The sequence below is a fragment of the Oncorhynchus mykiss genome, chromosome 7 (assembly GCF_013265735.2).
Source record: "Oncorhynchus mykiss isolate Arlee chromosome 7, USDA_OmykA_1.1, whole genome shotgun sequence".
NCBI lineage: Eukaryota > Metazoa > Chordata > Actinopteri > Salmoniformes > Salmonidae > Oncorhynchus > Oncorhynchus mykiss.
The window spans coordinates 12,547,787-12,575,784 of NC_048571.1; the positions used below are offsets into that span (position 1 = coordinate 12,547,787).

At 43.5% G+C, this 27,998-nt stretch overlaps 1 protein-coding gene and 1 pseudogene across 2 annotated transcripts; both read left to right on the forward strand.

Annotated features, from left to right (window-relative positions):
• The first annotated feature begins 1,414 nt into the window (after positions 1-1,414).
• LOC110527307 (leucine-rich repeat-containing protein 3-like) lies at positions 1,415-8,720 on the forward strand. 2 transcript variants are annotated; one of them, XM_021608495.2, is made up of 2 exons: positions 1,415-1,598; positions 5,895-8,720. In XM_021608495.2, the coding sequence occupies exon 2, from the start codon at positions 6,216-6,218 to the stop codon at positions 7,014-7,016; it is 801 nt and encodes a 266-aa protein (XP_021464170.1). In that variant the 5' UTR covers positions 1,415-1,598; positions 5,895-6,215; the 3' UTR covers positions 7,017-8,720. The 2 variants fall into 2 exon arrangements, with proteins under 2 accessions (XP_021464170.1, XP_036838505.1); XM_036982610.1 differs by lacking the exon at positions 1,415-1,598 and adding an exon at positions 1,714-2,011.
• Positions 8,721-20,389: 11,669 nt separating this feature from the next.
• On the forward strand, positions 20,390-20,783 carry LOC110527093 (annotated as a pseudogene).
• The last annotated feature ends 7,215 nt before the right edge of the window (positions 20,784-27,998 follow it).

Sequence of the window (27,998 nt, forward strand, 5' to 3'; positions counted from 1 at the left end):
TGGCATCTGTGTGTGAGAGAGAGGGAGAGAGAGAGAGAGAGAGAGAGAGAGAGAGAGAGAGAGAGAGAGAGAGAGAGGGAGAAAGTGAGAGAGAGAGAGACAGAAAGACAGAAAGACAGAAAGAGAGACAGAGAAAGAGGGAGAAAGTGAGAGAGAGAGACAGAAAGACAGAAAGAGAGAGACAGAGCGAGAAAAAGACAGCAAAAGAGAGAGAGAGAGAAAGTTGAGGGAGGGTACATTCTCAGACCCTCAGTCATTGTGGATGTGACACCATGGGTGTGGAACCCTTCAGTCAGCGAGAAGAACTAGTCTGGGATATGAGGGATGACACCTGGTGGCACAGGGCACAAACAATCAGCTAGGGGTGACTGAGGAGGCTGAGGAGAGGAGTGACAGCAAGCTGCAGTCCACAGTGGTAGCAGCCATAGTGCTGTAACTTAGTTTTGGTGGCTAAAGTAAGAGTTCATAGCAGTAGAAGTAAAGTACTTCTAGCCAATTGGAGTTTACCTTCTTTAATCTTGTTCTGAGGGCAGCTCTGCCTCGTGGGCAAAAACATTGATAATTGGTTGGCAGAACAAGACTGAGTAAAGACAACTCCACTGCCTGTAGTGAAACTGGCATCTGTGTTGTGGTGATCCGTCTACAGAAGTAGGCTCTCAGAGGGAGAATGACAATATCAAAACCTGTCATTTCTGTTGATCTCGGTGAGACAGGTTCTATTATCTGCAACCGTGAACTAGAACGGATGTTGACATTTGTTGATGGTTTCAATTGAATTGAGGAAATTGTGGCTTTCTAGACAGTCCTCTCATTTCAGTCCTCAAGATGGACAGCACTTGCAATCGCCTCCAGGAGGTGACTACTGAGTGATATATTTCAAGCAAATCCATATTTAACATAGTGATGTGCTTGACATCTCCCTATGGTAGAATGTCTATACAGACTTCACGTTGAAAGTCCTCACATTCATTGGATATTTCTGAATGGGGTGGCTCTAAGCAATGCGTTCCATATACACTGAGTGTACAAAGCATTAGGAACACCTTCCTAATATTGAGTTGAACCCCCTTTTGCCCTCAGAACAGACTCAATTCGTAAGGGAATGGACTCTACAAGGTGTCGAAAGCGTTCAACTAGGATGCTGGCCCATATTGACTCCAGTGTTTCCCACAGTTGTGTCACACATTTGCAAAAGCATTCAACAATATTGCAGGGATGATTTACGATGAACTGGGAGAGACACCTCAATATAACGCAAAGAAAGCAAGTGGATGAGGTCCCGAATGGATCCAAACTGTCCAATAGGTGCGCGCGCAAACTGAATGAGGTTCGGAAGTCTTGAGGCAACCGGTACACACATACAGTGTAGCGTAGAGGAGATGCAACTTTAAAGTACCTTTTATTATGACAGCAACAAGTGGAGGCGGTGCGCTGGCGAGGTGAGTTATACCTACTGCGTTCATTCTATGTTCGGTCACTCTCCACTCGATACTGATTCGTTTGTTGGTTTGCATTTAACTTTACGTCGATGGAGCAACCGTATAGCCCTGACTGGACCATACTCTCATTCTGAAAACAAGTCGGGAGAAAAAGACAGGGTAAGTAGTGCTATGGACAGTTGATTTATAAAAGGTCGATATTATTTATAAAAGGTGGATATTATTGAAGATTTGTATGTTTTGATATTTTTCTACGTCTTTTTAGGTCGTTCAAAAAGTACATTCCTATTACTTTTTAGACTACAGAAATCATCAATTGAGTTGGATGGGGAATTAAGCTCGCAAGTTAACGATGTCATTGTCCTGTGCGTGTAACAATAACACCTGAACTTGAAATAAATGATACTACCTCCGGTTCTTCATCATCATCACCACCACCACCTTAATGATGACCATTAGACTATATTAACAGTGACACTAATAAAACAGACCCTCTACCATGCATGGGACGATCCATAAAGAAAAATAAGAACGTACTTTCTCCACCTGAATGACCTCTTGCATTCTGAAAAGTGAGTCGCCTTGTTAAAACTGCTTATGTTTTTCTGCTTGCGGACCACTGGCAGCCTAATTGTACCTATGGACGTACTGTATATCACGAGAAGGATAAATCTAACATTTAGGTTTCTGTGACGCCCTGGGTTACAGAGACAAAGCAGACCCTCTGTCCGCGGGTGATCATAGGCTATATATATATACTGTTTGATGTTTTGGTTTCAGTCGGACATGTAGCTTAACTGTGGCTAAATGAAGCTGTGGTGTCTAGCTAATAATGTGGTGGTAGATCTGTGAGGGTTCATGGACTTCAAACAGGCAGACGGAGAGCAGGACATGTTGGCTGAATGCTATGGTTTCCCTTGAGCTTGTTGTGAGGTTATAAACCACCTTTGACATGAATGAATGCTGCGCAAACATTTGGAGAGTGCAAAAAGTCACTGTCTCTGGAATGTTGTCAGCAAATATTAATCAAATGAAAGGAAATGTTGAGTCACAGTTTCTGTTTGGTCTATGTAAAAGTGTTCAATAGAAAACAAATCACAGGGAAAAATTCCTCAATGATTTCAATGATTCTGGGAACGTTCCTCAAGAGTTTTACAGTAGGCTTGCTGCTGTGAATCTCCATGGTCCGGAATTTGGAGTAACCACCTGGAACTATCAGAGCAATTCTATTATTACTAGGGTAATGTATCTTTTCTATTTATACTGTCAGGGCAAAAGACTGGAGATACTCTCTTTGCGTTCAGCACTGTAAGAAATAGGAGAACAGGCGCACACCATGCAGTACAGTGTCAATCAAATTCAAAAGACCACATTGTCGTGTAGTTATTTTTTAGCTTAGGAAAATTGGTGCTCAAATTGGATAAACAATGTTTCCCTTTAATGCATTATCAATACCTATTTTTAACAAATCAAAATATTTTTTTGTTTTGCAGAGTGCCATTGATGAAGGAATTTTTTTAAAGGATGCTTTTTCATTGCACTGTTTTTCAAGACCTTTGTGCATCAAGAAATCAATAGATATGATTTCTACCAGATGGAATTACGGAATATAAAAGCACTGGCTTGTCTCACTACTACATCTCACACACTGGATTGACTCACTACTACATCTCAAACACTGGCTTGTCTCACTACTACATCTCAAACACTGGCTTGTCTCACTACTACAGCTCAAACACTGGCTTCTCTCACTACTACATCTCACTACTACATCTCAAACACTGGCTTGTCTCACTACTACATCTCAAACACTGAATTGTCTCACTACTACATCTCAAACACTGGCTTGTCTCACTACTACATCTCAAACACTGGCTTCTCTCACTACTACATCTCAAACACTGACTTGTCTCACTACTACATCTCAAACACTGGCTTGTCTCACTACTACATCTCAAACACTGACTTGTCTCACTACTACATCTCAAACACTAACTTGTCTCACTACTACATCTCAAACACAGGCTTGTCTCACTACTACAGCTCAAACACTGGCTTCTCTCACTACTACATCTCAAACACTGGCTTGTCTCGCTACTACATCTCAAACACTGGCTTGTCTCACTACTACATCTCAAACACTGGCTTGTCTCACTACTACATCTCAAACACTGGCTTCTCTCACTACTACATCTCACTACTACAACTCAAACACTGGCTTCTCTCACTACTACATCTCAAACACTGGCTTCTCTCACTACTACATCTCAAACACTGGCTTGTCTCACTACTACATCTCAAACAGTGGCGTGTCTCACTACTACATCTCAAACACTGGTTAGTCTCACATCTCAAACACTGGCTTGTCTCACATCTCAAACACTGGCTTTCCTCACATCTCAAACACTGGCTTGTCTCACATCTCAAACACTGGCTTGTCTCACTACTACATCTCAAACACTAACTTGTCTCACTACTACATCTCAAACACTGGCTTGTCTCACTACTACAGCTCAAACACTGGCTTCTCTCACTACTACATCTCAAACAGTGGCTTGTCTCACTACTACAGCTCAAACACTGGCTTCTCTCACTACTACATCTCAAACACTGGCTTTTCTCACTACTACATCTCAAACAGTGGCTTCTCTCACTACTACATCTCACTACTACATCTCACTACTACATCTCAAACACTGGCTTCTCTCACTACTACATCTCAAACACTGGCTTGTCTCACTACTACATCTCAAACACTGGCTTCTCTCACTACTACATCTCAAACACTGACTTGTCTCACTACTACATCTCAAACACTGGCTTCTCTCACTACTACATCTCAAACACTGGCTTGTCTCACTACTACAGCTCGAACACTGGCTTCTCTCACTACTACATCTCAAACACTGGCTTGTCTCACTACTACATCTCAAACACTGACTTGTCTCACTACTACATCTCAAACACTGGCTTGTCTCACTACTACATCTCAAACACTGGCTTGTCTCACTACTACAGCTCAAACACTGGCTTCTCTCACTACTACATCTCAAACACTGGCTTGTCTCACTACTACATCTCAAACACTGGCTTGTCTCACTACTACATCTCAAACACAGGCTTGTCTCACTACTACATCTCAAACAGTGGCTTGTCTCACTACTACATCTCAAACACTGGCTTGTCTCACTACTACATCTCAAACAGTGGCTTGTCTCACTACTACATCTCAAACACAGGCTTGTCTCACTACTACAGCTCAAACACTGGCTTCTCTCACTACTACATCTCAAACACTGGCTTGTCTCACTACTACATCTCAAACAGTGGCTTGTCTCACTACTACATCTCAAACACAGGCTTGTCTCACTACTACATCTCAAACACTGGTTTCTCTCACTACTACATCTCAAACACTTGCTTCTCTCACTACTACATCTCAAACACTGGCTTCTCTCACTACTACATCTCAAACACTGGCTTTCCTCACATCTCAAACACTGGCTTGTCTCACTACTACATCTCAAACACTGGTTTGTCTCACTACTACATCTCAAACACTGGCTTCTCTCACTACTACATCTCAAACACTTGCTTCTCTCACTACTACATCTCAAACACTGGCTTCTCTCACTACTACATCTCAAACACTGGCTTTTCTCACATCTCAAACACTGGCTTGTCTCACTACTACATCTAAACACTGGCTTGTCTCACTACTACATCTCAAACAGTGGCTTGTCTCACTACTACATCTCAAACACTGGTTTGTCTCACTACTACATCTCAAACACTGGCTTCTCTCACTACTACATCTCAAACACTTGCTTCTCTCACTACTACATCTCAAACACTGGCTTCTCTCACTACTACATCTCAAACACTGGCTTTCCTCACATCTCAAACACTGGCTTGTCTCACTACTACATCTAAACACTGGCTTGTCTCACTACTACATCTCAAACACTGGCTTGTCTCACTACTACATCTCAAACACTGGCTTGTCTCACTACTACATCTCAAACAGTGGCTTGTCTCACTACTACATCTCAAACACAGGCTTGTCTCACTACTACATCTCAAACACTGGCTTGTCTCACTACTACATCTCAAACAGTGGCTTGTCTCACTACTACATCTCAAACACTGGCTTCTCTCACTACTACATCTCAAACAGTGGCTTGTCTCACTACTACATCTCAAACACAGGCTTGTCTCACTACTACATCTCAAACACTGGCTTGTCTCACTACTACATCTCAAACAGTGGCTTGTCTCACTACTACATCTCAAACACTGGTTTGTCTCACTACTACAGCTCAAACATGCTTTGTTATGTTCATCTACCCAGGACTTCACAGAGTTACAACAAAAACGATTTTCCACTAAATGGATCATTAAAGAAATAGCCATGGCCTGTTTCTCTCTTTTAATCTCTCTCTCTCTCTATTTCAGATTCCTTGCCTTCAGAGGACTGAGTGATAGGCTGTCCTGAAACTTGTGCTACAGTATGTCTGGATCGAAATGATATGCCCACTCTTTTCCTCTTCTGTCTAGTTGGAACCCATCTTTTGTATTCCTCCGGACTGTCTTTGGTCAAACTCTACAGTCACTTCACTGGACTCTAATGGATGGATATGGGGATGAAGATAGAGGGTTATTAATCTGGTACAGGATCAAATGATATGTATATGAGTAGCTGCTGTGTACCATCAATAGTCATTGAAACCTGCTCTGGAACCGCAGGGATAGTCAGGTATTTTACCGGCTGAGCTAATGGGGCCTCCTCAGCCACGTTGGCAAGTCCTGTTCCCTTCTTCTTTCTGTGTCTCCACTTCCCCCGTGAGGACGTTATGTCTCGTGGTGGCCCTCATGGTTGTCATGGCGACACCGTGCCCCAAGAGCTGTCACTGCTCGGAGAGGAATGGCGTGGTGGTGCAGTGCGTCTCCCGGAGCCTTGACCAGATCCCTCCGGACCTACCGGAAGACACCGTCACCCTCCTGCTCTCGTCCAACCGGATCAGCCACATCCCCAACCAGGCCTTCAAGGACCTCCGCCGCCTCAAGGAGCTGGACCTGTCGCATAACCACATCGAGAGTATCGACGCAGGGGCCTTCCTGGGGGTCTCCGAGGGACTCCGCTCCCTGGACCTCTCCAACAACCAGCTCCGCAGCGTCCCCAAGGAGGCCTTCACCAAGCTGAGTGCCCGTATAAGACTCTCCAACAACCCCTGGCACTGCGAGTGTTCCCTCCAGGAGGTACTGAGGGAGCTGAGGCTGGACCCTGAGACGGTCAACGAGGTGAGCTGCCACACCTCTGTCCAGGACGAGTACGCCGGCCGGCCCGTCATTCAGGTCCTGGACTCTGGCATCAACTTCTGTAACTTCCACCACAAGACCACCGACGTGGCCATGTTCGTGACCATGTTCTGCTGGTTCGCCATGGTGATCGCCTACGTCATCTACTACGTCAGGCACAACCAGGAGGACGCGAGGAGACACATGGAGTACCTCAAGTCTCTACCCAGATCCTCCCAGATCAGCAAGGACTTTGACACAGCCAGCACTGTGCTCTAGCAGTGCTCTATGTGTGGTGGCAGTGACAGCGGTGGGGGTTCTTACATGTCCATGGGATAGTAAACACAGTGGCAAACTTGCAAGGTGTATGTACAGTAACTATTTTGAATGTGAAGACGGGCCTCTGGACGAGCCACTGGACTGCACCTACCCGTCTGCACGTGCCTGACCGGCTCGCAGTGGGCCTCGGGTTCGTCAGTGCAATCAACCTTTTTGTGTCGACTGTTTATGAAGTCATGGGGTCAATACCTTTTGAGATTTATTTTTTATTGGGAAGAAACATGACCTCTACTTCTCATCGTCATATGTTTTCCCAACAGTAGGATTTAATGAGAAATATATTGTATAAGTCTCTGAGAGTGTCTCCATATTGATTTGGTTGTTGTGATTGGTTGTAGTGCTATACAGTACTATTGATCTAGTCATTGTGATTGGCTGTTACACTGGACTGAATGTTCATCTTGTGTCTTCAAGTGCCTAGAAACAGTAAACAGTACCTCAACCAAGGCACTGTGAAAGCAAATGTTGAACTACAAAATCCCTTTAAAGCTAGAATCCTTATCCACTGGGCACAGATGTCATTTCAATGTCTAGTTTTGATCTAATTTTGGTTGAGTTGTCAGCTAACGTCAATTCGATGTGAAATCAACAAAACATTTCACCATGTCGTTGGGTTTGGGTTAAAAGTTGGGGGAAAATACGACCTTCCCTTACGTTGATGACTTTTTTCAAATCTAATCATTTTCCCACATTGATTCAACATCATCACATAGATTTTTGATTTTAAAGGACGGTGGAAACAACGTTGATTCAATCTATTTTTGCCCAGTGGGAGTTGTTAGATCCATTTTTTGACTTATAAATGAATGATACATACCCATTGATTCTTAAGGAATATAATGTATAAATGCCTCGTGAGCTTAGTTCAACTGTCGTACCCAATCAGAACCCCAGATATGTGCTTTTTTTGCTTCAATGTTTGCAAACAAGGTAAATGTAAACAAATACTGTCTGGCTTTAAAACATGGTTAAAACGGTAATTTGTTTGATATGTCCATAGCTATGTCTATGAATTTGACAGTGGTTACATTTCTCCAGGCTTTTCACTAAACAGAGGGGCACCACTTTGTTATTGTTTTAGCTGAAGATTCTAGCTTTAATATGTCATGTTAAATATTTTAGATGTTGTGAAGGGTGTTATGAATCATTTACCATTACTCATTTTGGCAATCAATGTGATGCCACTTTCAGGACATAAATCTTTAAATACTCATATCGGATTTAGTTCCCAAACTGTCAAACACCCTTCTACAGACTTTGATCGATGCTGATGTTGCGTCAGAAAGTCTATGATGACCAACAGTTGGAAGTAGTCTATACTTCCTCAGTAGTGTATGTGTTCTGTATTGTTTTGTCTCTATTGGTTTGTATGTTTTGTCCCTTTAATGGTATGGGATGTAGTTTATGTTTAGGAGAGAGGAACTGATGAAAGGAAAGTGAGAAAAGGAGACGTTCTAATGTTTTATTGAGACTTGTGTTGAAACGGAGAAACGTTGACCATGAAATCTGTCTTTGTCTGTCGTTTAGCCCCAGGGATATGTCTTGATCTTGTTGCGCTCGTCTCTCTTTCTAATTATTCTTAGCAAAATGGTTGTGAATCAACCGTTGTCGTTTTTATATCTGAAATAAAACGGTCTCTAACTACTAGTAATCCTGTTTTGTTTCCGTCAGAAACAGAAAGGTAGTCGTTTCTGAATACCTTGACTTTTTACTTTGCATATGGAAGAGAATTCCTACACTTCCTTTTTATGACTGAATTCATGATGAGGTTGTCCAATCTTCTTTCTCTCTTTCCGAGGACATGGTTGAGTGCACTTTATTGTGGTGTGTGGTTTCTATCGGTCTCATCTCTCTCTCTCTCTTCTCTGTCTCTCTCTCATCTCATATGTACTGTGTCTGATTGAGCTCTTACGCTTGTATTATATTCATCTCTGCAACTGCAGTTTGTGCTGCTACTTTGCCTTCTCCCGTTACAGAGAAATCGTGTTATTATTCATAAGGCCTGTACCCCAAATGGCACCCTATACCGTATATAGTGCACTACTTTTGACCAGAGCCATAGGTCACTATATAGGGGATAGGGTGCCATTTTGGAGGCTGTGAAGGTATTCTAGGAAACAAGTGTGTTTTTAAAAATTAGATGTGGTGGAATGCCTCAAAAGGAAATCTCACTATTCTGACCCTATCTGACCTGCAGAGGCTAAACTCAAATCTGAAGTATGGCTTTATAATGAGATTTCCTATTTATTCCCACAGAACATACATCATTATGAATTATACAGCACATGCTGAACATGGAATACACCCCCCCCCCCTCCCATTTATTATAGGAGCAAGACATGGAACAAAGAATGACTCAAACCCAAAATAGGTTAACGCTCTCACTGATGCAATCCAAATCTGGACCAAATCTCACACAACAAATGTTGTTTATTGGTTTTACCCCAACAGTATATATAGGTCAAATGTATATCTGGTATAATCCTAATAGTATAATTCAATTCACTAGTGTACAAGACGTATGTTGAGGCATCGTTATTTATTGATCAATGATGTGCCATTTCACCAACATTCACTGATGTGATCTAAGTTATATTATAAACTGGGTGGTTCAAGTCCTGAATGCTGATTGGCTGACAGCCATGGTATATCTGCATTGCGTCATGCCTAAGAACAGCCCTTCGCCGTGGTATATTGGCCATATACCACACACCCTTATTGCTTAACTATAAATCTTGAGAGGATTCTCACCATCATATTGTATAACCTACTAGTTGTAGCCCAACAGTACAGAAACTTCAAACAGAGTTATGTATATCTTGTTTACTATTATCACTAAACGCACTAGAGAATACACAAAACATTCACAGCAAATCCTGTATGTTGAGGGACAATGATTTATTGATCAACGACGTGACATTTTACCAACGTGATTGCTCTTGTCCCATCTTTGATATTCTATGTATATCTGAGCCGGTGTAAATCTCAGTTGGATTTTTATGTGAGAGATTCGACTGCAGACTCTGTTTCCCTGAATGAGAATAACGTTACCTACTAAGAAAATACATACTGTTTATTGAGTCATAAATGTGGAATTGGAGTGCGTGTGCAGTAGGAAGCCTCTGCAGTGCATCCCAAATGGGACCCTATTCCCTACATAGTGCACTACTTTTGACCAGAGCCCTATGGCTCATTAGTTTATCATGCCAAACTCAGTAGCCTGGTGTCTGGCGTAAATGACTCTGGCCAAAGCAATATAGACGTTTGTATTAATCATTTGGGGCATTTTAATCAATATTTGGTTTACATTTGACTTATCTGCATAATGTGGGATTTTAGCTAGATTTACACACACATTCTATGACTCAATGCAGAGTAACTTAACTTATATTACTTATAAGATTCAAATAAGAACTTTAAGGGCAATCAATCCATTCTTTCTGCATATGAAAGAAGTGAAAGTGCATACTTAAATTCTAGTCCTTATGGTAATTGTGACATTTCTTGAAATTGCAACTATTGTCTATGATGATAGCCCAATGGGAAATTATACCATTTGTCCATCGCCAAATCTAAAGGTTATTTTCTGAGGTCATTTTCCAAAATAGCTTTTCCAATGACACAATCAGAACTTAATAAAGGATCTTCTGTCTGCATATCACATTAGACCAGACAATTAGAATAGCTAGAGTGTTCTGAGCTGTCCTAATAGCTGCTTCAATTTGTCTCCTCAGCTTTCTCTGTATTTTCCACTCTTCCCCCTTGATCTCAGAGCCAAGTAGTTTAAGAATGATAGGCCTATAGTGTGTGTATAAGTAGGGTGCTATATAGTAGCACCATGTGTAGGTTATAACGCAGTTTCTGGAGGACGACACAGCTAATCCACAACAGGAACTGCCATATATGGGCATTGTCTTCCATATTGAAATGCAGCTTTAGAGCAGGAATTCCATGTATGGGCACATACTTTCATATTGGACCGTGGTTTTGAGCAGGAACTCCATACATGGGCACCGACACCCATATTGGACCGTTGCCTATTAGCAAAGAACTCCATATATGGACATAGAGCTGTGACCATGCCAATTCGCACACCTGCATCCAATCTTCACTAGCCACAAGCCCACCTCAGTCACCTGAATCGCATTGCTTAATCAATCACCCTCATAGTATTTAAACGTAATCCATCGTCATTCCTTTGTACATCTGCCTAACAAATACTCTGTGCTGCAAGGCCCTCGGGCATCAACTGTAAGACATGGACTGTTTTGCCTTTGGAGGAATTTTCTGACACAGCTGTCCCAGAAACAATAAGGTTTGTCTGCTAGACAAGTGACTCTTCCTGCAGCCCTTTCCTCGGCCCCTACACCTGCTTGGGGCAGATCTCCAGCCATCCTCAGACTGCTCCACCTAATGACTTGTCACAGAGTGAAAATTAAAGTAATATTTGAAATGCGTTCTCCACAGTCCCTCTCCATGGTGTGGCTACACAGTACAACCCCTGCCTCCTCATGGCGCCGCTCCCTGACCTACCTCCATGACGATCCACCACACCGCTCCTTCCCTGCAGTCCATTTTGCCTTCTGGCAGTTCCCTGCTCCTCCAGATGAGCAATTCTGGCAGCCATGACCTGTACCCTTTGTCTGCCTGGATCATTTTGGGGGCAACCAAAAGCCTTTGTCAGAGTCTTAAAACTCATTCCACCAACACGGTAATCCATTGAAAGATGCACCAAACTGGGGGACATGAACCCATAGATACGAAGACAACCTCAGCGCAAGATGATGCTAAAGATGATGACAGAGTTAGCCCCAGAGGATAACCTGACAAAAGACTGCGGATATTCACTGGCTCCTGGATCAACTACCAGAATAACTACCATACCTCCCTCTCCACATCAACCTTCCCTGCACTGGCCAGTCCAGCACAACCTTGTTCCAGGGCCTTTCCCTGCACTGGCCAGTCCAGCACAACCTTGGTCCAGGGCCTTTCCCTGCACTGGCCAGTCCATCACAACCTTGTACCAGGGCCTTTCCCTGCACTGGCCAGTCCAGCACAACCTTGGTCCAGGGCCTTTCCCTGCACTGGCCAGTCCAGCACAACCTTGGACCAGGGCCTTTCCCTGCACTGGCCAGTCCAGCACAACCTTGGACCAGGGCCTTTCCCTGCACTGGCCAGTGCAGCACAACCTTGGTCCAGGGCCTTTCCCTGCACTGGCCAGTGCAGCACAACCTTGGACCAGGGCCTTTCCCTGCACTGGCCAGTGCAGCACAACCTTGGTCCAGGGCCTTTCCCTGCACTGGCCAGTCCAGCACAACCTTGGTCCAGGGCCTTTCCCTGCACTGGCCAGTCCAGCACAACCTTGGACCAGGGCCTTTCCCTGCACTGGCCAGTGCAGCACAACCTTGGTCCAGGGCCTTTCCCTGCACAACCTTGGTCCATGTCCAAATCAACGTTTATTTGTCACGTGTGCCTGATACAACAGGTGTAGACTTTCAGTGAAATGCTTACTTACAGGCTCTAACCAATAGTGCGGAGAAAAAAAAGTGTGTGTGTGTAGGTAAGTAAAGAAATAAAACAACAGTAAAAAGACATTTGAAAATAAGAGTAGCAAGGCTATATACAGACACTGGTTAGTCAGGCTTATTGAGGTAGTATGTACATGTGGATATGGTTAAAGTGACTATGCATATAAGATAAAGAGAGAGTAGCAGCAGCGTAAAAGAGGGGTTGGGGGGGGCACACAATGCAAATAGTCCGGGTAACCATTTGGTTACCTGTTCAGGAGTCTTATGACTTGGGGGTAAAAACTGTTGAGAAGCCTTTTTGTCCTAGACTTGGCACTCTGGTACCGCTTGCCATGCAGTAGTAGAGAGAACAGCCTATGGCTGGGGTCTTTGACAATTTTCAGGGCCTTCCTCTGACACCACCTGGTGTAGAGGTCCTGGATGGCAGGCAGCTTTTCCCCAGTGGTGTACTGGGCCGTACGCACTACCCTCTGAATTTTCTTGCGGTTGGAGGCCGAGCAATTGCCGTACCAGGCAGTGATGCAACCGGTCAGGATGCTCTCTGTTGCAGCTGTAGAACCTTTCGAGGATCTCAGGACCCATGCCAAATCTTTTTAGTTTCCTGTGGGGGAATAGGCTTTGTCGTGCCCTCTTCACGACTGTCTTGGTGTGTTTGGACCATTCTAGTTTGTTGTTGATGTGGACTCCAAGGAATTTGCAGCTCTCAACCTGCTCCACTACAGCCCCGTCGATGAGAATGGGGACGTGCTCGGTGCTCCTTTTCTTGTAGTCCACAATCATCTCCTTAGTCTTGGTTACGTTGAGGGATAGGTTGTTATTTTGGCACCACCCGGCCAGGTCTCTGACCTAGGCTGTCTCGTCATTGTCGGTGATCAGGTCTACCTGTTATTGGGTACAGGGACTGTGTTGGTCTGCTTGAAGCATGTTGGTATTGCAGACTCAATCAGGGACATGTTGAAAATGTCAGTGAAGACCGGAACAGCTGATGCTCTCATGCATGCCTCAGTGTTGCTTGCCTTGAAGCGATCTTAGAAGTGATTTAGCTTGTCTGGTAGGCTTGTGTCACTGGGCAGCTCGTGGCTGTGCTTCCCTTTGTAGTCTGTAATAGTTTGCAAACCCTGCCACATCCGACGAGCGTTAGAGCCGGTGTAGTATGATTCAATCTTAGCCCTGTATTGACGCTTTTCCTGTTTGATGGTTTGTCGCAGGGCATAGCGGGATTTCTTGTAAGCTTCCGGGTTAGAGTCCCGCACCTTGAAAGCAGCAGCTCTACTGCTGGCCTATCCATGGCTTCTGGTTGGGGTATGTACGTACAGTCACTGTGGGAACGATGCCCTCAATGTACTCATTGATAAAGCCAGTGACTGATGTGGTGTATTCCTCAATGTCATCGGAAGAATCCCGGAACATGTTCCAGTCTGTGATAGCAAAACAGTCCTGTAGTTTAGCATCTGCTTCATCTGACCATTTTTTTATAGACGAGTCACTGGTGCTTCCTGCTTTAATTTTTGCTTGTAAACAGGAATCAGGAGGATAGAGTTCTGGTCGGATTTACCAAATGGAAGGCGAGGGAGAGCTCTATACGCATCTCTGTGTGTGAAGTGCAGGTGATCTAGATTTTTTTCCCCTCTGGTTGCACATTTAACGTGTTGACAGAGATTTGGTAGAACTGATTTAAGCTTCCCTGCATTTAAATCTCCGGCCACTAGGAGTGCCGCCTCAGGAAGAGTGGTTTCCTGTTTCATTATTTCCTACAGCTGGCTGAGTGTGGTCTTAGTGCCGGCATCTGTCTGTGGTGGTAAATAAACAGCCACGAAAAGTATAGCTGAGAACTCTCTAGGCAAGTGGTGTGAACTGCAGTTTATCACAATATACTCTACTTCAGGCGAGCAAAATCTAGAGACTTCCTTAGATTTCGTGCACCAGCTGTTGTTTACAAATATGCACAGACCGCCTCCCCTCGTCTTACCGGAGTGTGCTGTTCTATCCTGTCGGTGCAGCGTGTATCCCGCTAGCTGAATATCCATGTCGTCATTCAGCCACGATTCCATGAAACATAGGATATTACAGTTTTGATGTCCCGTTGGTAGGACATTCGTGATCGTACCTCATCTAGTTTATTGTCCAATGATTGCACGTTGGCTTGTAATATTGACGGTAAGGGCAGCTTTCCTATTTGCCTTCTGTGGGTCCGGATGAGGCATCCGGCTCATCTTCCTCTGTGTCACTTCCTTTTATGAATAATTGGGATGTCTGCCCTGTGGGGTGTTTGGAGAATATCGTGTGAGGCCTGCTTGCTGCTGTTGTTGTTGAAAATTGAAAAAATCTTTGTCTAATCCGAGGTGAGTGGTCGCTGTCCTGATATCTAGAAGCTCTTTTCTGCTGTAAGATACGGTTGCAGAAACATTATGTACAAAATAATTTACAAATATCGCCAAAAAAAACACATACAAAAGCACAACTGGTTAGGAGACCGTAAAACGGCGGCCATCTCCTCCGGCGCCATTTAAAGTGCCTGGGCAAGGCCTTTCCTTGTGCTGGGTGGTCTGGCACAACCCCAGTCAACAACTGGGGGTTGACCCTACCATGGAGGGGGTTCAGCGCAACCTTGGTCCAGGACTGGGGGTTGGGGCTTCCTTTCTCTAACTTCTTGCCCCTTCCACTCTTTTCAGGTCCTCATCTGACATTTGATGTGCTTCACTCTAGTGCATGTCTGCAAGCAAAACTTCAACCAGGTCGAGTGGATGACTCGGCTCCTTCACCAAAGTGCAACTTGGCCAGTCCATCTTGGTGCCCTACTGGAGCTCTGGCACCTTGCCTGGACCAAACCCTGCATCTCCTGAAATTCCTCCCTGCACTCCACACCTCTGGTGGCTTGACTCACTACACTGAGACGGACAGAGCCTCCAGCTCCACCAGGCAGCCATCACACGGCCTTCCTCAGACGCGCTTTGCCCATCTTTGCTCTAGCAGTTGGGACCATGCTCCCACGCAGTGACTGAACTCGAACCCGAAAAGTGGTGACTTGGACTAGTGGCGACTTGTCAAAGTGTCTCTCTCTTGCATAATTTATCAGCAAATGTTAACTAGCTATTGCATTACCAAACTAGCCTTGTAGCTTAAATTATTAGACCACAGCTTTAGCGCTACCAAAGGACATGGGCTTGCGGTCTAGTGACTTGATTACATCACTGCTCCCACGCCATCCTCACAGCCATTGCATGGCTTTCTCCATGTCAAGATTGGACCGAGCCTAGGCCAAGAGCCCTGCATGCACCTTTTCTCTAGCAGCCGGCCCAAGCTCCCGTTTCCACTTCACACCCACCTACACCCATGCAGAGCCAGGATTAGGCCCCTTCTCTCACTTTCTCTCCTGCAGTCGGAACTCATCTCCACTCCACAGCCATTGCCTTCCCCACACTGAGCCTTGACGCTGCACCCTCCATTGCTGTTGAGCTCCTACTCCTTCTGGATCGGAGCTGGCAGCACATAACCTCCCCACAGCCATCATTAAGCACCTCGGCCGCTGGTCATCCGAAACCCTCATACCAACTCCATCAGCTACTATCCCTTCCAACATGCTCGTCAGATGGCGAGAAGGCAAACTCGTAAAATAATGGATTAGTGTCCAGTTTTCTGACCCAGTTTACAGTTTTAAAGTTCCCAGAAATGCTTATCTAGTGTTGTATGGAAGCTAATTTACATTCCTTACCTTCTATGTACTGTTTGTTGCAACGTCATTTCTGGTTAGCAAGCAGCACCCTGCTTGGTATGTCGAGAGAACGAGCACGCTAGGAAAAAGTGTGTTTGGCTGTCCTCACCCCCCGTCACCATGTTGTGTAGGTCGATCAGCATTCCCCCATCTGTCTGGTGTGTGTTTGGAACAGCAATCATCCCCTCCCCTCCCTAGCCTTTCAGTAGCCAGCGAACAACAGCAGGTGGTATGAACGTGCCAGACAACGCCCTGAGGCCTCATGTATAACCATTGTTTAAATTGAACACTAAATATCTGCGTGAGCTATTTATGAAGACTGCACACAAAATATTAAGATTCATAAAATTGGCGCACGCCATACATACATTCACTATGTTTCCTAATATGAATCAGACCTGTCACAGAACTGTAGACGCGCATTATAAGGCCGCCTGAAAAACGGCCATCCTTCACTCACCTTTTTCATGGCAACAATTACGCCCTATTTGCTGTATAGTTTGGATGTACAGTATTGGAATTAGGCCAAGACCGTATCTAAAGGAAATATCAATGGCGATCTGGATCACATGTCTTTGGAAGTGTTTGCAGTTTTCTTTTGCAGTGACATTTGTTAAATCTGACCATTTCTGAAAGACAAAAACAATTTGAAATTGTTATGGACCTGTAAACAGATCGTTTGAAAGCATTAAATGGCATTCACTTTTTCCCAAACCTAAATATGCTGCACTGCCCGTGAATTCTAAAATATTGTGTACTTTTTATAGTAAAAATGAAAACTACAGTGGGTCTCCTTAAGAGTGGTAGCGTACACACTTCAATGCAAAATATCAGCTGTGTTCATCTGTTAAATTCTACTGTATGTTATAAACCGCTCACTCTGTTGGATGCATAGAACAAAATTGTGAAATTATAATAGCCTAACTAATAGTCCCAGCTAAATGCATATGGTAATTTGGTGTATGGCTACAGTACATATAAACTCAATTTGGCCAGAAAAGATGAGGAATTTATTCTGCAATGTTTATGATACACTATGTATTATGTTTATATACTGAACAAAAATATAAACACAACGTGTAAAGCGTCAATCCCATGTTTCATGAGCTGAAATAAAAGATCCCAGGAATGTTCCATATGCACAAAAAGCTTATTTCTCTCAAATGCACAAATTTGTTTACATCCATGTTAGAGAGCATTTCTCCTTTGCCTATATAATCCATCCACTTGACAGGTGTAGCATTTCAAGAAGCTGATTAAATAGCATGATCATTACAGTACCTTGTGCTGGGGACAATAAAAGGCCAATCTTAAGTGTGCAATTTTGTCACACAACACAATGCCACAGATGTCTCAAGTTTTGAGGTCACGAGCAATTGGCATGCTGACTGCAGGAATGTCCACCGTAGTTTTTACCAGAGAATTGAATGTTAATTTGTCTACCATAAGCTGCCATTTTTAGAGAATTAGGCAGTATGTCCAATCGGCCTCACAACCGTAGACCACTCCAGCCCAGGACCTCCCTATCAGGCTTCTTCACCTGCGGTATCATCTGAAACCAGCCACCCGAACAGCTGATGACACAGAGGAGTATTTCTGTCTGTAATGAAGCCCTTTTGTGGGGAAAAACTCATTCTGATTGGCTGGGCTTGGCTCCCCAGTGGCTGGTCCTGGCTCCCCAGTGGGTGTGACCCTGCCCAGTCATGTGAAATCCATAGATTAGGTCCTAATGAATTTATTTTGACTGATTTCCTTATATGAACTGTAACGTAGTAAAATCGTTAAAATGGTTGCATGTTGTGTTTATATTTTTGTTGAGCATATAAATAAAATATTGTATACGCTACAAACGTCACATTACAGTACTTCGACGTAGCATACAAATGTCAATGGAAAAGGTGAACCGTCTGTTCAACCATTAAACTGCGCTTCGGATCGGATCGCATGGAGCAAAATAGGAATCCTTGAAATAGCTTATCTTTTTACTACTGTAACGTGGGTCCAATTAAATGAGAGATGAAGAATGTTAGTCTGTCCCAACTTGTTGTAGGCCTATAGGCTACCATCAGTCAGAAAAGGTGAGACATTTATTCTGCAATAAATAATAGGAAATATATGTCTATTTCTATTTATTATAGAATGCAGAGATAAATCCATTTTCGATTTTTCTCACTATGGCAAAGGATTGCATATTTTTATTATATTTAGCTAGGCCTACATGTTTTTGTTGTTATGAATAAGAGTGACATATATTTATTCCCAATTTGTAAAAGTCTACTACTACTACTAGAATACTTTTGCCATCTTGCAATGCAAGACAACCAATAGAAACTGTGCGTATGCATGGTCTAAAGTTCAGGATAAGCATATTGTCACGTCAAGTTCAGTTTTTATAAATACAAACTTTTGGGTGAAAACTGTCGCATGCATGTATGCTCCAAAACATGATGAGGCCCCTAGTGAATAGATTCGGGATGGAACTAAAAAGTGACGAAAATAGCTCTTCTAAAATTTACAGAACCTTCTAGAAGCCAGTGCAGTCAGGTGTGCTGACTCCCCCCCCCCCCCCCCCCCCTCTCTCTCTCATGCATATACACACACATTCCAAGTAATGCATAATGTGTAAAATCCTCATCGTTCAAACATTAATTATCATCATTACCAGAACCCAAGTTGCCCAAGAACCCACGTTCAATTCAACAGGGAACTCTGGAAAAAAATTAGTTCCGACTGGGAAAAATAGTTTGAATGGTCATCTAACTTAGAATTCCAAGTCAGGAACTCTGGCCTCTTTCTAGAGCTCCGACTTTCCAACCTGAAGATCACTGACATCATGATATGACCTCGAGTTTTTCAGAGTTCCCAGTTGACTTGAACGCACCAATACAATATGTCTGGAGCTGACGACTTGGACTGGTTCCCATGACTTTGACTATAGTTTATTAGGTCAATCTCAGTAGCACCTGACAGCCAAAGAGAGAAACAAACCGCCTGTGTCTGTCAGAACTCTTAACCAGTGTTTTATTTCCGGGCTCGCTCTCAGATACTTTGTCCTACTAGCCCTGGAGGATACATGGAGGATGAAACACGGAGAAGCGAGAGAATAGACAATTATTAATGGAATATTATTAATTTGCCTCATCTACCAGCGGTCGTTGAGGCTCTTACAGTCAGATGAATGGCCTGTCAGTAGTCTAACATGGGTGCTACAGCTGTGCCGGCCGGGGCTAAATCAGGAGCAATGTTGGGATCTAATCAATATCTCAGCTCCACGGACGGACGTTGTGGCTACATTCCAATTGGATAACTTGCTCCCTCTCTTCCTTTCTTCTGACCTTGTCGAATTTCCCTCCTCGCTGATCTCAGAGGGCCTGGATAGTGGCTGGGTATAGTTTGCAGCCCATTGCTTTCACCTATCCGGTCTGATTTAGAGGAACACGGGTGAGTTATTCGATTATAATCAATTTGTGTCTAAATGGTGATGGTTCCCTCAACTGCTAGCAAAGCAAATGTCCTGCAACACCATAAAATGGGACTATGTGCCTAATGATATCTAACTAAGTTGATTTGGGCATCAGGCAGGCACACCAGAGTTGGGTTTGATGTTAGATGTGGACCCCTGAGGCAATGTTAAGCAGTACATGTGGACCCCACACACGTATAGGGACTGGTTGATAGAGGGAGGAAGACAGGAGGAGGGTTACGTGGTAAACGATAGACTGCTAATTCACAATGTTCCCTTGATGTTCTTGCCTGCAACAGATCTTAATTCAATCTAATCATCTGTTATGTGCATGCTTACCGCATGAACCACAACAACACACCAACGCCTGCTTGACTTGATCTAATTAATTAGGTTATGTTCAGGCAAAGGAGAAACCTGTCTGTATATTTATGGAAATAAGCAATAGCCCGGCCCCCGAGAGAACATTGTCGTGTGTTTAGCTCTAATCATGAATGCTGAATAGCTGAGTTGATTGAATTAGACCTTTCGTGTTCTTGCCACTTCCTGTTTTTATAATACAGACGAAACACACGCTTGTTACACTGCAACTGTGAGACTTTGGTTGACCATGCAGCTATTTGTGCGTGCTCAGACTCTCCACACCTTTTGAGGTGTCTCGGCTACAGACTGTCGCCCACATCAAGGCTCATATTGAGGCATTGGAGGGACTGTCCTGTGATGACCAGGTGGTTTTGCAGTGCGGGGTACCCCTGCAGGACGATGATGTGATCGGCCAGTCTGCACTGGAGTTCAGCACTCTTGAGGTTACAACTGACTGTTGGGAGGCAAAGTCAATGGCTCCTTGGCCAGAGTGGGGAAGGTCAGGGGACAGACCTCCAAGGTGGACAAGCAGGAGAAGAAGAAAAAGAAGACTGGCTTAAAGGAGGATGCAATATAACAGGTACTTTTTGAATGTTGTGCCAACATGTGGCAAGAAGAAGGGACCCAACGCCAACTCATAAAACTATTTTCCCAACGCCTCTTGTCTACTGTGTTTATGACAGTGGAACACTGACTCTGTGGGAGCAATAGACTGTCTGCCATTTGTAATTATATTGGGCTGATGTTCATTGTGATGAAACACAATAAAACTTGGTGAGGAAAGAACGTGGTAATCGGCACCAATTTGATGTTTCTATTACAGTGGGTGAAGTGAGCAGCTGTATGATTGGCTGTGAAGAAATGGCCTCCAGCATGAAGACAAGTAGGCCTAGTTGAAGTGCACATTTTATTTCCTGCATTAGACAGCGTTTACAAGTCGAGAGCTTGGGACTATACAAACCCTCATTGGTTTGAATGGTGTCAGCGATTTTTATCTTGTATTCTTTTTAATTTAGCAACACAAATTGTTATACTACTCTATAGGTAGAGAACATTAAACAGAACAAGGCTGTTTTAATAACTACATGTTGGCTAAAATGCAGATAGAACCTTATAGTCCCAAACTCTTGAAGTCATCTGGCATTTCCAGGTCTGTCAGATGATATGAGAATAGTCTTTGGCATGTTCTCATCCAGTACGCCCAGATCACTCTGGATTTGGTGCTTGACAATACATGACTTTTCCTTTTGATGTTGTTCTTGTCCAGAACTGTTCTGTACTCTATCATGTATTTTATGTTTTATGTGGGCTGATTCCTGTTTTATGTGGACTGATTCCTGTTTTATGTGGGCTGATTCCTGTTTTATGTGGGCTGATTCCTGTTTTATGTGGGCTGATTCCTGTTTTATGTGGACTGATTCCTGTTTTATGTGGGCTGATTCCTGTTTTATGTGGGCTGATTCCTGTTTTATGTGGACTGATTCCTGTTTTATGTGGGCTGATTCCTGTTTTATGTGGGCTGATTCCTGTTTTATGTGGGCTGATTCCTGTTTTATGTGGGCTGATTCCTGTTTTATGTGGGCTGATTCCTGTTTTATGTGGACTGATTCCTGTTTTATGTGGACTGATTCCTGTTTTATGTGGGCTGATTCCTGTTTTATGTGGGCTGATTCCTGTTTTATGTGGGCTGATTCCTGTTTTATGTGGACTGATTCCTGTTTTATGTGGGCTGATTCCTGTTTTATGTGGGCTGATTCATGTTTTATGTGGGCTGATTCATGTTTTATGTGGGCTGATTCATGTTTTATGTGGACTGATTCCTGTTTTATGTAGGCTGATTCCTGTTTTATGTAGGCTGATTCCTGTTTTATGTGGACTGATTCCTGTGTTATGTGGATTGATTCCTGTTTTATGTGGGCCGATTCCTGTTTTATGTGGGCCGATTCCTGTTTTATGTGGGCTGATTCCTGTTTTATGTGGACCGATCCCTGTTTTATGTAGACTGATTCCTGTTTTATGTGGACTGATTCCTGTTTTATGTGGGCTGATTCCTGTTTTATGTTGACTGATTCCTGTTTTATGTGGACCGATTCATGTTTTATGTGGGCTGACTCCTATTTTATGTGGACTGATTTCTGTTTTATGTGGACTGATTCCTGTTTTATGTGGGCTGATTCCTGTTTTATGTGGACTGATTCCTGTTTTATGTGGACTGATTCCTGTTTTATGTGGGCTGATTCATGTTTTATGTGGGCTGATTCATGTTTTATGTGGGCTGACTCCTGTTTTATGTGGGCTGATTCATGTTTTATATGGACTGATTCATGTTTTATGTGGACTGATTCATGTTTTATGTGGGCTGATTCCTGTTTTATGTGGACTGATTCATGTTTTATGTGGACTGATTCCTGTGTTATGTGGATTGATTCCTGTTTTATGTGGACCGATTCCTGTTTTATGTGGACCGATTCCTGTTTTATGTGGGCCGATTCCTGTTTTATGTGGGCCGATTCCTGTTTTATGTGGGCTGATTCCTGTTTTATGTGGACCAATCCCTGTTTTATGTAGACTGATTCCTGTTTTATGTGGACTGATTCCTGTTTTATGTGGACTGATTCCTGTTTTATGTTGACTGATTCCTGTTTTATGTGGACCGATTCATGTTTTATGTGGACCGATTCATGTTTTATGTGGGCTGACTCCTATTTTATGTGGACTGATTCCTGTTTTATGTGGACTGATTCCTGTTTTATGTGGACTGATTCCTGTTTTATGTGGGCTGATTCCTGTTTTATGTGGGCTGATTCCTGTTTTATGTTGACTGATTCATGTTTTATGTGGGCTGACTCCTATTTTATGTGGGCTGATTCCTGTTTTATGTGGACTGATTCCGGTTTTATGTGGGCTGATTCCTGTTTTATGTGGGCTGATTCCTATTAAGCTTCAGGGGTCTGATGAAAAGACATGATGAAAGGTCTGCCTTGTGTGTGTGTGTGTCTGTGTGTCTGTGTCTGTGTCTGTGTGTGTGTGTGTGTGTGTGTGTGTGTGTGTGTGTGTGTGTGTGTGTGTGTGTGTGTGTGTGTGTGTGTGCACATGTGTATATAACATATGTCTGATTCCTAATGGCTAGGCCCTGTACACTCTTAGATAAAAGGGTTCCAAAAAGGTTATTCAGCGGTCCCCATAGGAGAACCCTTTTTGATTCCAGGTAAAACTCTTTTAGGTTCCAAGTATAACTACCTCTGTGGAAAGGGTTCTACATGGAACCCAAAACGGTTCTACTTGGAACCAAAAAGGGTTCGTCAAAGGGTTCTCCTATGGGGAGAGCTGAAGAACCCTTTTAGGTTCGAGATAGCACTTTTTTCTAAGAGGCTAGAACTGCATTGAGTATTTGTACAAAACACCCCAACAAATTCACTGGTTAAATTGCGTGGGAGCAGAGCCATTACTAATGTATTTGAACTAGCATCTAAGGCTGCATTAGCCAGTGCATGGGAGTAAACAGCTACAAACAAGTTGCTATGGCTGCTATTAAAAGATACTGATGAAGCCAATGGGAACCTGTCTTCTAGGTCCATTAGCATCAATCCACTACCAAACCCCTTTCGTTACAACAACAACAGGTTGTAGCTATAGAAGGAATGATTAGTTCCATTGCTCAGCTTCATGGCAGGTACAACGGCCCAATGACTGATACACACTGCTGTTTTACCATATTAGTCTCTCCTTATGGTATATTAGTCAAGGAGGCCCTGACCTGTCTATCCAAGCCCACAGTAAAAGGTTCTAAGTAGAGAGATGCTTAAAGCCTCAGATTATTGATTAAACGGACAAAGACGTCAGTGGAACACTAAGGCTAATTACTCAATCAATTACTGAATCAATGACTGTATAAGAACTACAGTAAGTATCCCCTGCTGAACCAAGTACCCCCTGCTGAACCAAGTAGGTAAACTGGACAGATGATTAGGATATCAACATGCCGTTTGCTTTGTTCCTGGTGTAACCATGGAGAAGAGCGTTTGGTTGAGCATGTGATGAATGACATCCCTTGGTCTCCGCCCACTCACTCCCCCACATACGTTCTCTCTCACCTACGAGCAATGACCTTGGTGGAAATAAACACAGGCAACAGGAAGCAAACCTACTTCCTAGTCAACACCAGGCACCCTACAGGGCAGTGGGTTTACACTTCACTGGTAGACTGTAATGCTATATTCCGGTGGGCAAGGCTACAGTTACATGCAAAATCCAATACCCAAAAAGCACATACAGGATTATAAATGGTTCAGGGCACAAATGTGTCAAAAACAACTGGAGTCTACCTGTTTCAATGCATTGTGAGGTATGGTGTCAGACTGACAAGGCATGCCTCAGTGACCTGCACTCTCATCTGAAATGAATGGGATGTTACAACACTGCAGCGCCGTAGTGAAAATTAGTCCTGTCCTCCTGGTTCATCCTAGAACAGATAGACAGGGCCAGACCCAAATGCCCATCTGGCATTTCCAGGTATACAGACCTCTGTGCTCCATCCTCCATGTTGGACATCTGCTACAGATGGTTGGGAACACCCATGTTGTTTCTCAGTAGCCAAGTGCATTTCTCCCTGTCTCTATCTGTTTCTGTTGGTAACGTGGAAGCGTGCCCCCATCTTTTTTTAAGTTGAATTCTGCTAGTTTCATAGGTGGTTCGGGGCCTTAGAACCCCCTTGGGTTGTGCCGTGGCGGAGATCTTTGTGGGCTATACTCGGCCTTGTCTCAGGATGGTAAGTTGGTGGTTGAAGATATCCCTCTAGTGGTGTGGGGGCTGTGCTTTGGCAAAGTGGGTGAGGTTATATCCTTCCTGTTTGGCCCTGTCCGGGGGTGTCCTCGGATGGGGCCACAGTGTCTCCTGACCCCTCCTGTCTCAGCCTCCAGTATTTATGCTGCAGTAGTTTATGTGTCGGGGGGCTAGGGTCAGTTTGTTATATCTGGAGTACTTCTCCTGTCCTATTCGGTGTCCTGTGTGAATTTAAGTGTGCTCTCTCTAATTCTCTCTTTCTCTCTTTCTTTCTCTCTCTCGGAGGACCTGAGCCCTAGGACCATGCCTCAGGACTACCTGACATGATGACTCCTTGCTGTCCCCAGTCCACCTGGCCGTGCTGCTGCTCCAGTTTCAACTGTTCTGCCTTATTATTATTGGACCATGCTGGTCATTTATGAACATTTGAACATCTTGGTCATGTTCTGTTATAATCTCCACCCGGCACAGCCAGAAGAGGACTGGCCACCCCACATAGCCTGGTTCCTCTATAGGTTTCTTCCTAGGTTTTGGCCATTCTAGGGAGTTTTTCCTAGCCACCGTGCTTCTACACCTGCATTGCTTGCTGTTTGGGGTTTTAGGCTGGGTTTCTGTACAGCACTTTGAGATCTCAGCTGATGTACGAAGGGCTATATAAATAAAATACATTTGATTTGAAAATAAATTTGATTTTAGAATGGACAACGTACTGTATTTTAAGGTGCCGTTTTCATAGAATTCCCACAAGGCACACATATGTGTATGTACACACACACACACACACACTAATGAGGCCTGTGTTCCACATAATAGACTTTCCGCCAAATACTGAAGACATGTTTATGTACTTTTGCTCAGGGGAAACTAAAGAGATTATATATTGATTTTGAAGACCCTTTCTGAATACTAAGTGTTGTATGTTGACATTGATAAAGGGCTGCACCTTGGTGTAAAATGGCTTTAAGAATGTGTCAATTGAGATAAACTAAGTGTTAGCTGTGCAGAGACGTATCATAAATCTGCAGGTTTCTAGCACAACGATATCAACAGTAGATCAGGAGAGTTCAAGGTGTGTTCTCAAAAATATTATCTCCATTGCAGCCGACGTGCATGATTGAAGATATGCATTTCATCTGGTTGCCCGAGCTAAATCACAGAGAAAGGTGGGATCATTTCTCCTTACAGTGAATTCCAGCTTTGTCTGGCTCGCCTCTGAAAGATTGTGCAGTGTCTCTAATTCACTCCAGAACAGCCACTCCCAATCCCACATTCACACCCATATGAGCAATAACCTTCACTGAATGGAAAACACCAAGACCGTATTCATTTAGGTAGCAGGCTATCGGCGCAGAGCACGGAATACCACAACGCCACAATGAGGACGTGAGACATTTATTTTATTCAAGTTCTGTTGCACTCAAATTATTGCCACTAGCCCTGGGTCCTAAAATAAAAAATAAAAAATGTGTCCATTGATTGTTGCTTCATTCACTGGCAAGCAATGAGGTTTTCCATCAACATCCTTGCTTTCATGAATGTAGATGAACTTGGCAGACTACACATTGCACAGAGTGTACAGTGCACACAGGTAAAGGTCAGAGACCTACTTGAGTACTCTTAGAAAAAAGGGTTCCAAAAGGGTTGTTCAGCTGTCCCCATAGGATAACCCTTTTTTGGTTCCAAGTAAAACCCTTTTTGGTTCCAGGTAGAACTATTTTGGGTTCCATGTAGAAGCCTCTTTGTAAAGGGATCTACATGGAGCTCAAAAAGGTTCTACCTGGAACCAAAAAAGGGTTCTTCAACGGGTTCTCCTATGGGGACAGCTGAAGAACCTTTTATTAGGTTCTAGATAGCACCTTTTTTTTCTAAGAGTGTAGGCAGAGAGATATGGAGGCTTATTGCACAGCTACTTACACAACTAGACCCTGAAGCAGTAGCCTGAAGCAGTACAGAGCCACTTATCACTGGGGATCTAATGATCTGTCTCTTATTGCCATCAGGTCCATATTTCAACCTGGCCATGATGTCTCTCCATTTCCTTAAGACACTGGATAGTGGATAGACCCCTAGGAGAGAGCAGAGGACGGATTCCACAGGGAGAGCAGAGTCAGTATGCTGTCATTATAGTAGAAGCAAGCTATTTCACCTTTGTTGAACCTATTTCAGGTTTACTACGTCATTCACAACCAGTCTATCAACAGTCAACCATATGGGCCTGTACACACATGACAGATGGTAAAAGGGACATGTTGTGATGCAGGCTTTACTCTATTGTCCATCACCTAAACCAGGCCAGTAAATAATGACAGTGAATGTTCTAGATTTTCTCTGATGTCATGGTAACCCAATATCCTCCATACCTGGTACAGAACCACAAGAGACCAGAGGCGAGTTCAACAAGGCTTTTGTTTGCGCGTGAACATGTTGCCAGAGTAACAATTTCATGAACATTTTTAGAGTCAATATTCAAACTGGAAGACACTTAGCTATTTCTACTAAATATAGTAGAAAGTCTACATGGCCACTTTATTATTTTTAGCGGCAGTTTAGATCTGAAACGGACACTTACGTTCGCTGCACACTACCTTCTCTGACGGTCGCAGCTAGCACAAAACAAATGGAATATGTTAGCTAACGTTAGCCAGCTCTCGCAAACTATTTCCCTTGTTGAACGCATCTGTTTACATTGACAAAGTAAGTGAAATAAATCGTTAACAAAAAGTGAGAAGAAACAAATGTAACAACATCAACAACAAAACATTTGAAAGTGAAGATTGCACTCGAAAAAGATCAAGACATTCCAAGTGTTATGTTATCAGTTACGAACAGTGTTTTAGCAATGTACAAATTGTTTTAGTACGAATAGTGGGGGAAGATAAACAGATAAATATAGGTGGTATTTAAAATGTAGTTTGTGCTCCACTTCCTGCCCTTTTCTCATGGCAATGGGCCACACATTGCACATTGCAGTATTTCACCTAACAGATATGAGAGTTTATCAATGTTTGATTTGTTTTCAAATTCTTTGTGGGCCTATGTGATCTGTGGGAAATATGTATAGCAACTCAGTTTCC

What these genes read in the sequence shown, in the direction of transcription:
- LOC110527307 (XM_021608495.2), top strand. Translation starts at nt 6,216, where the DNA reads ATGGGGCCTCCTCAGCCACGTTGGCAAGTCCTGTTCCCTTCTTCTTTC.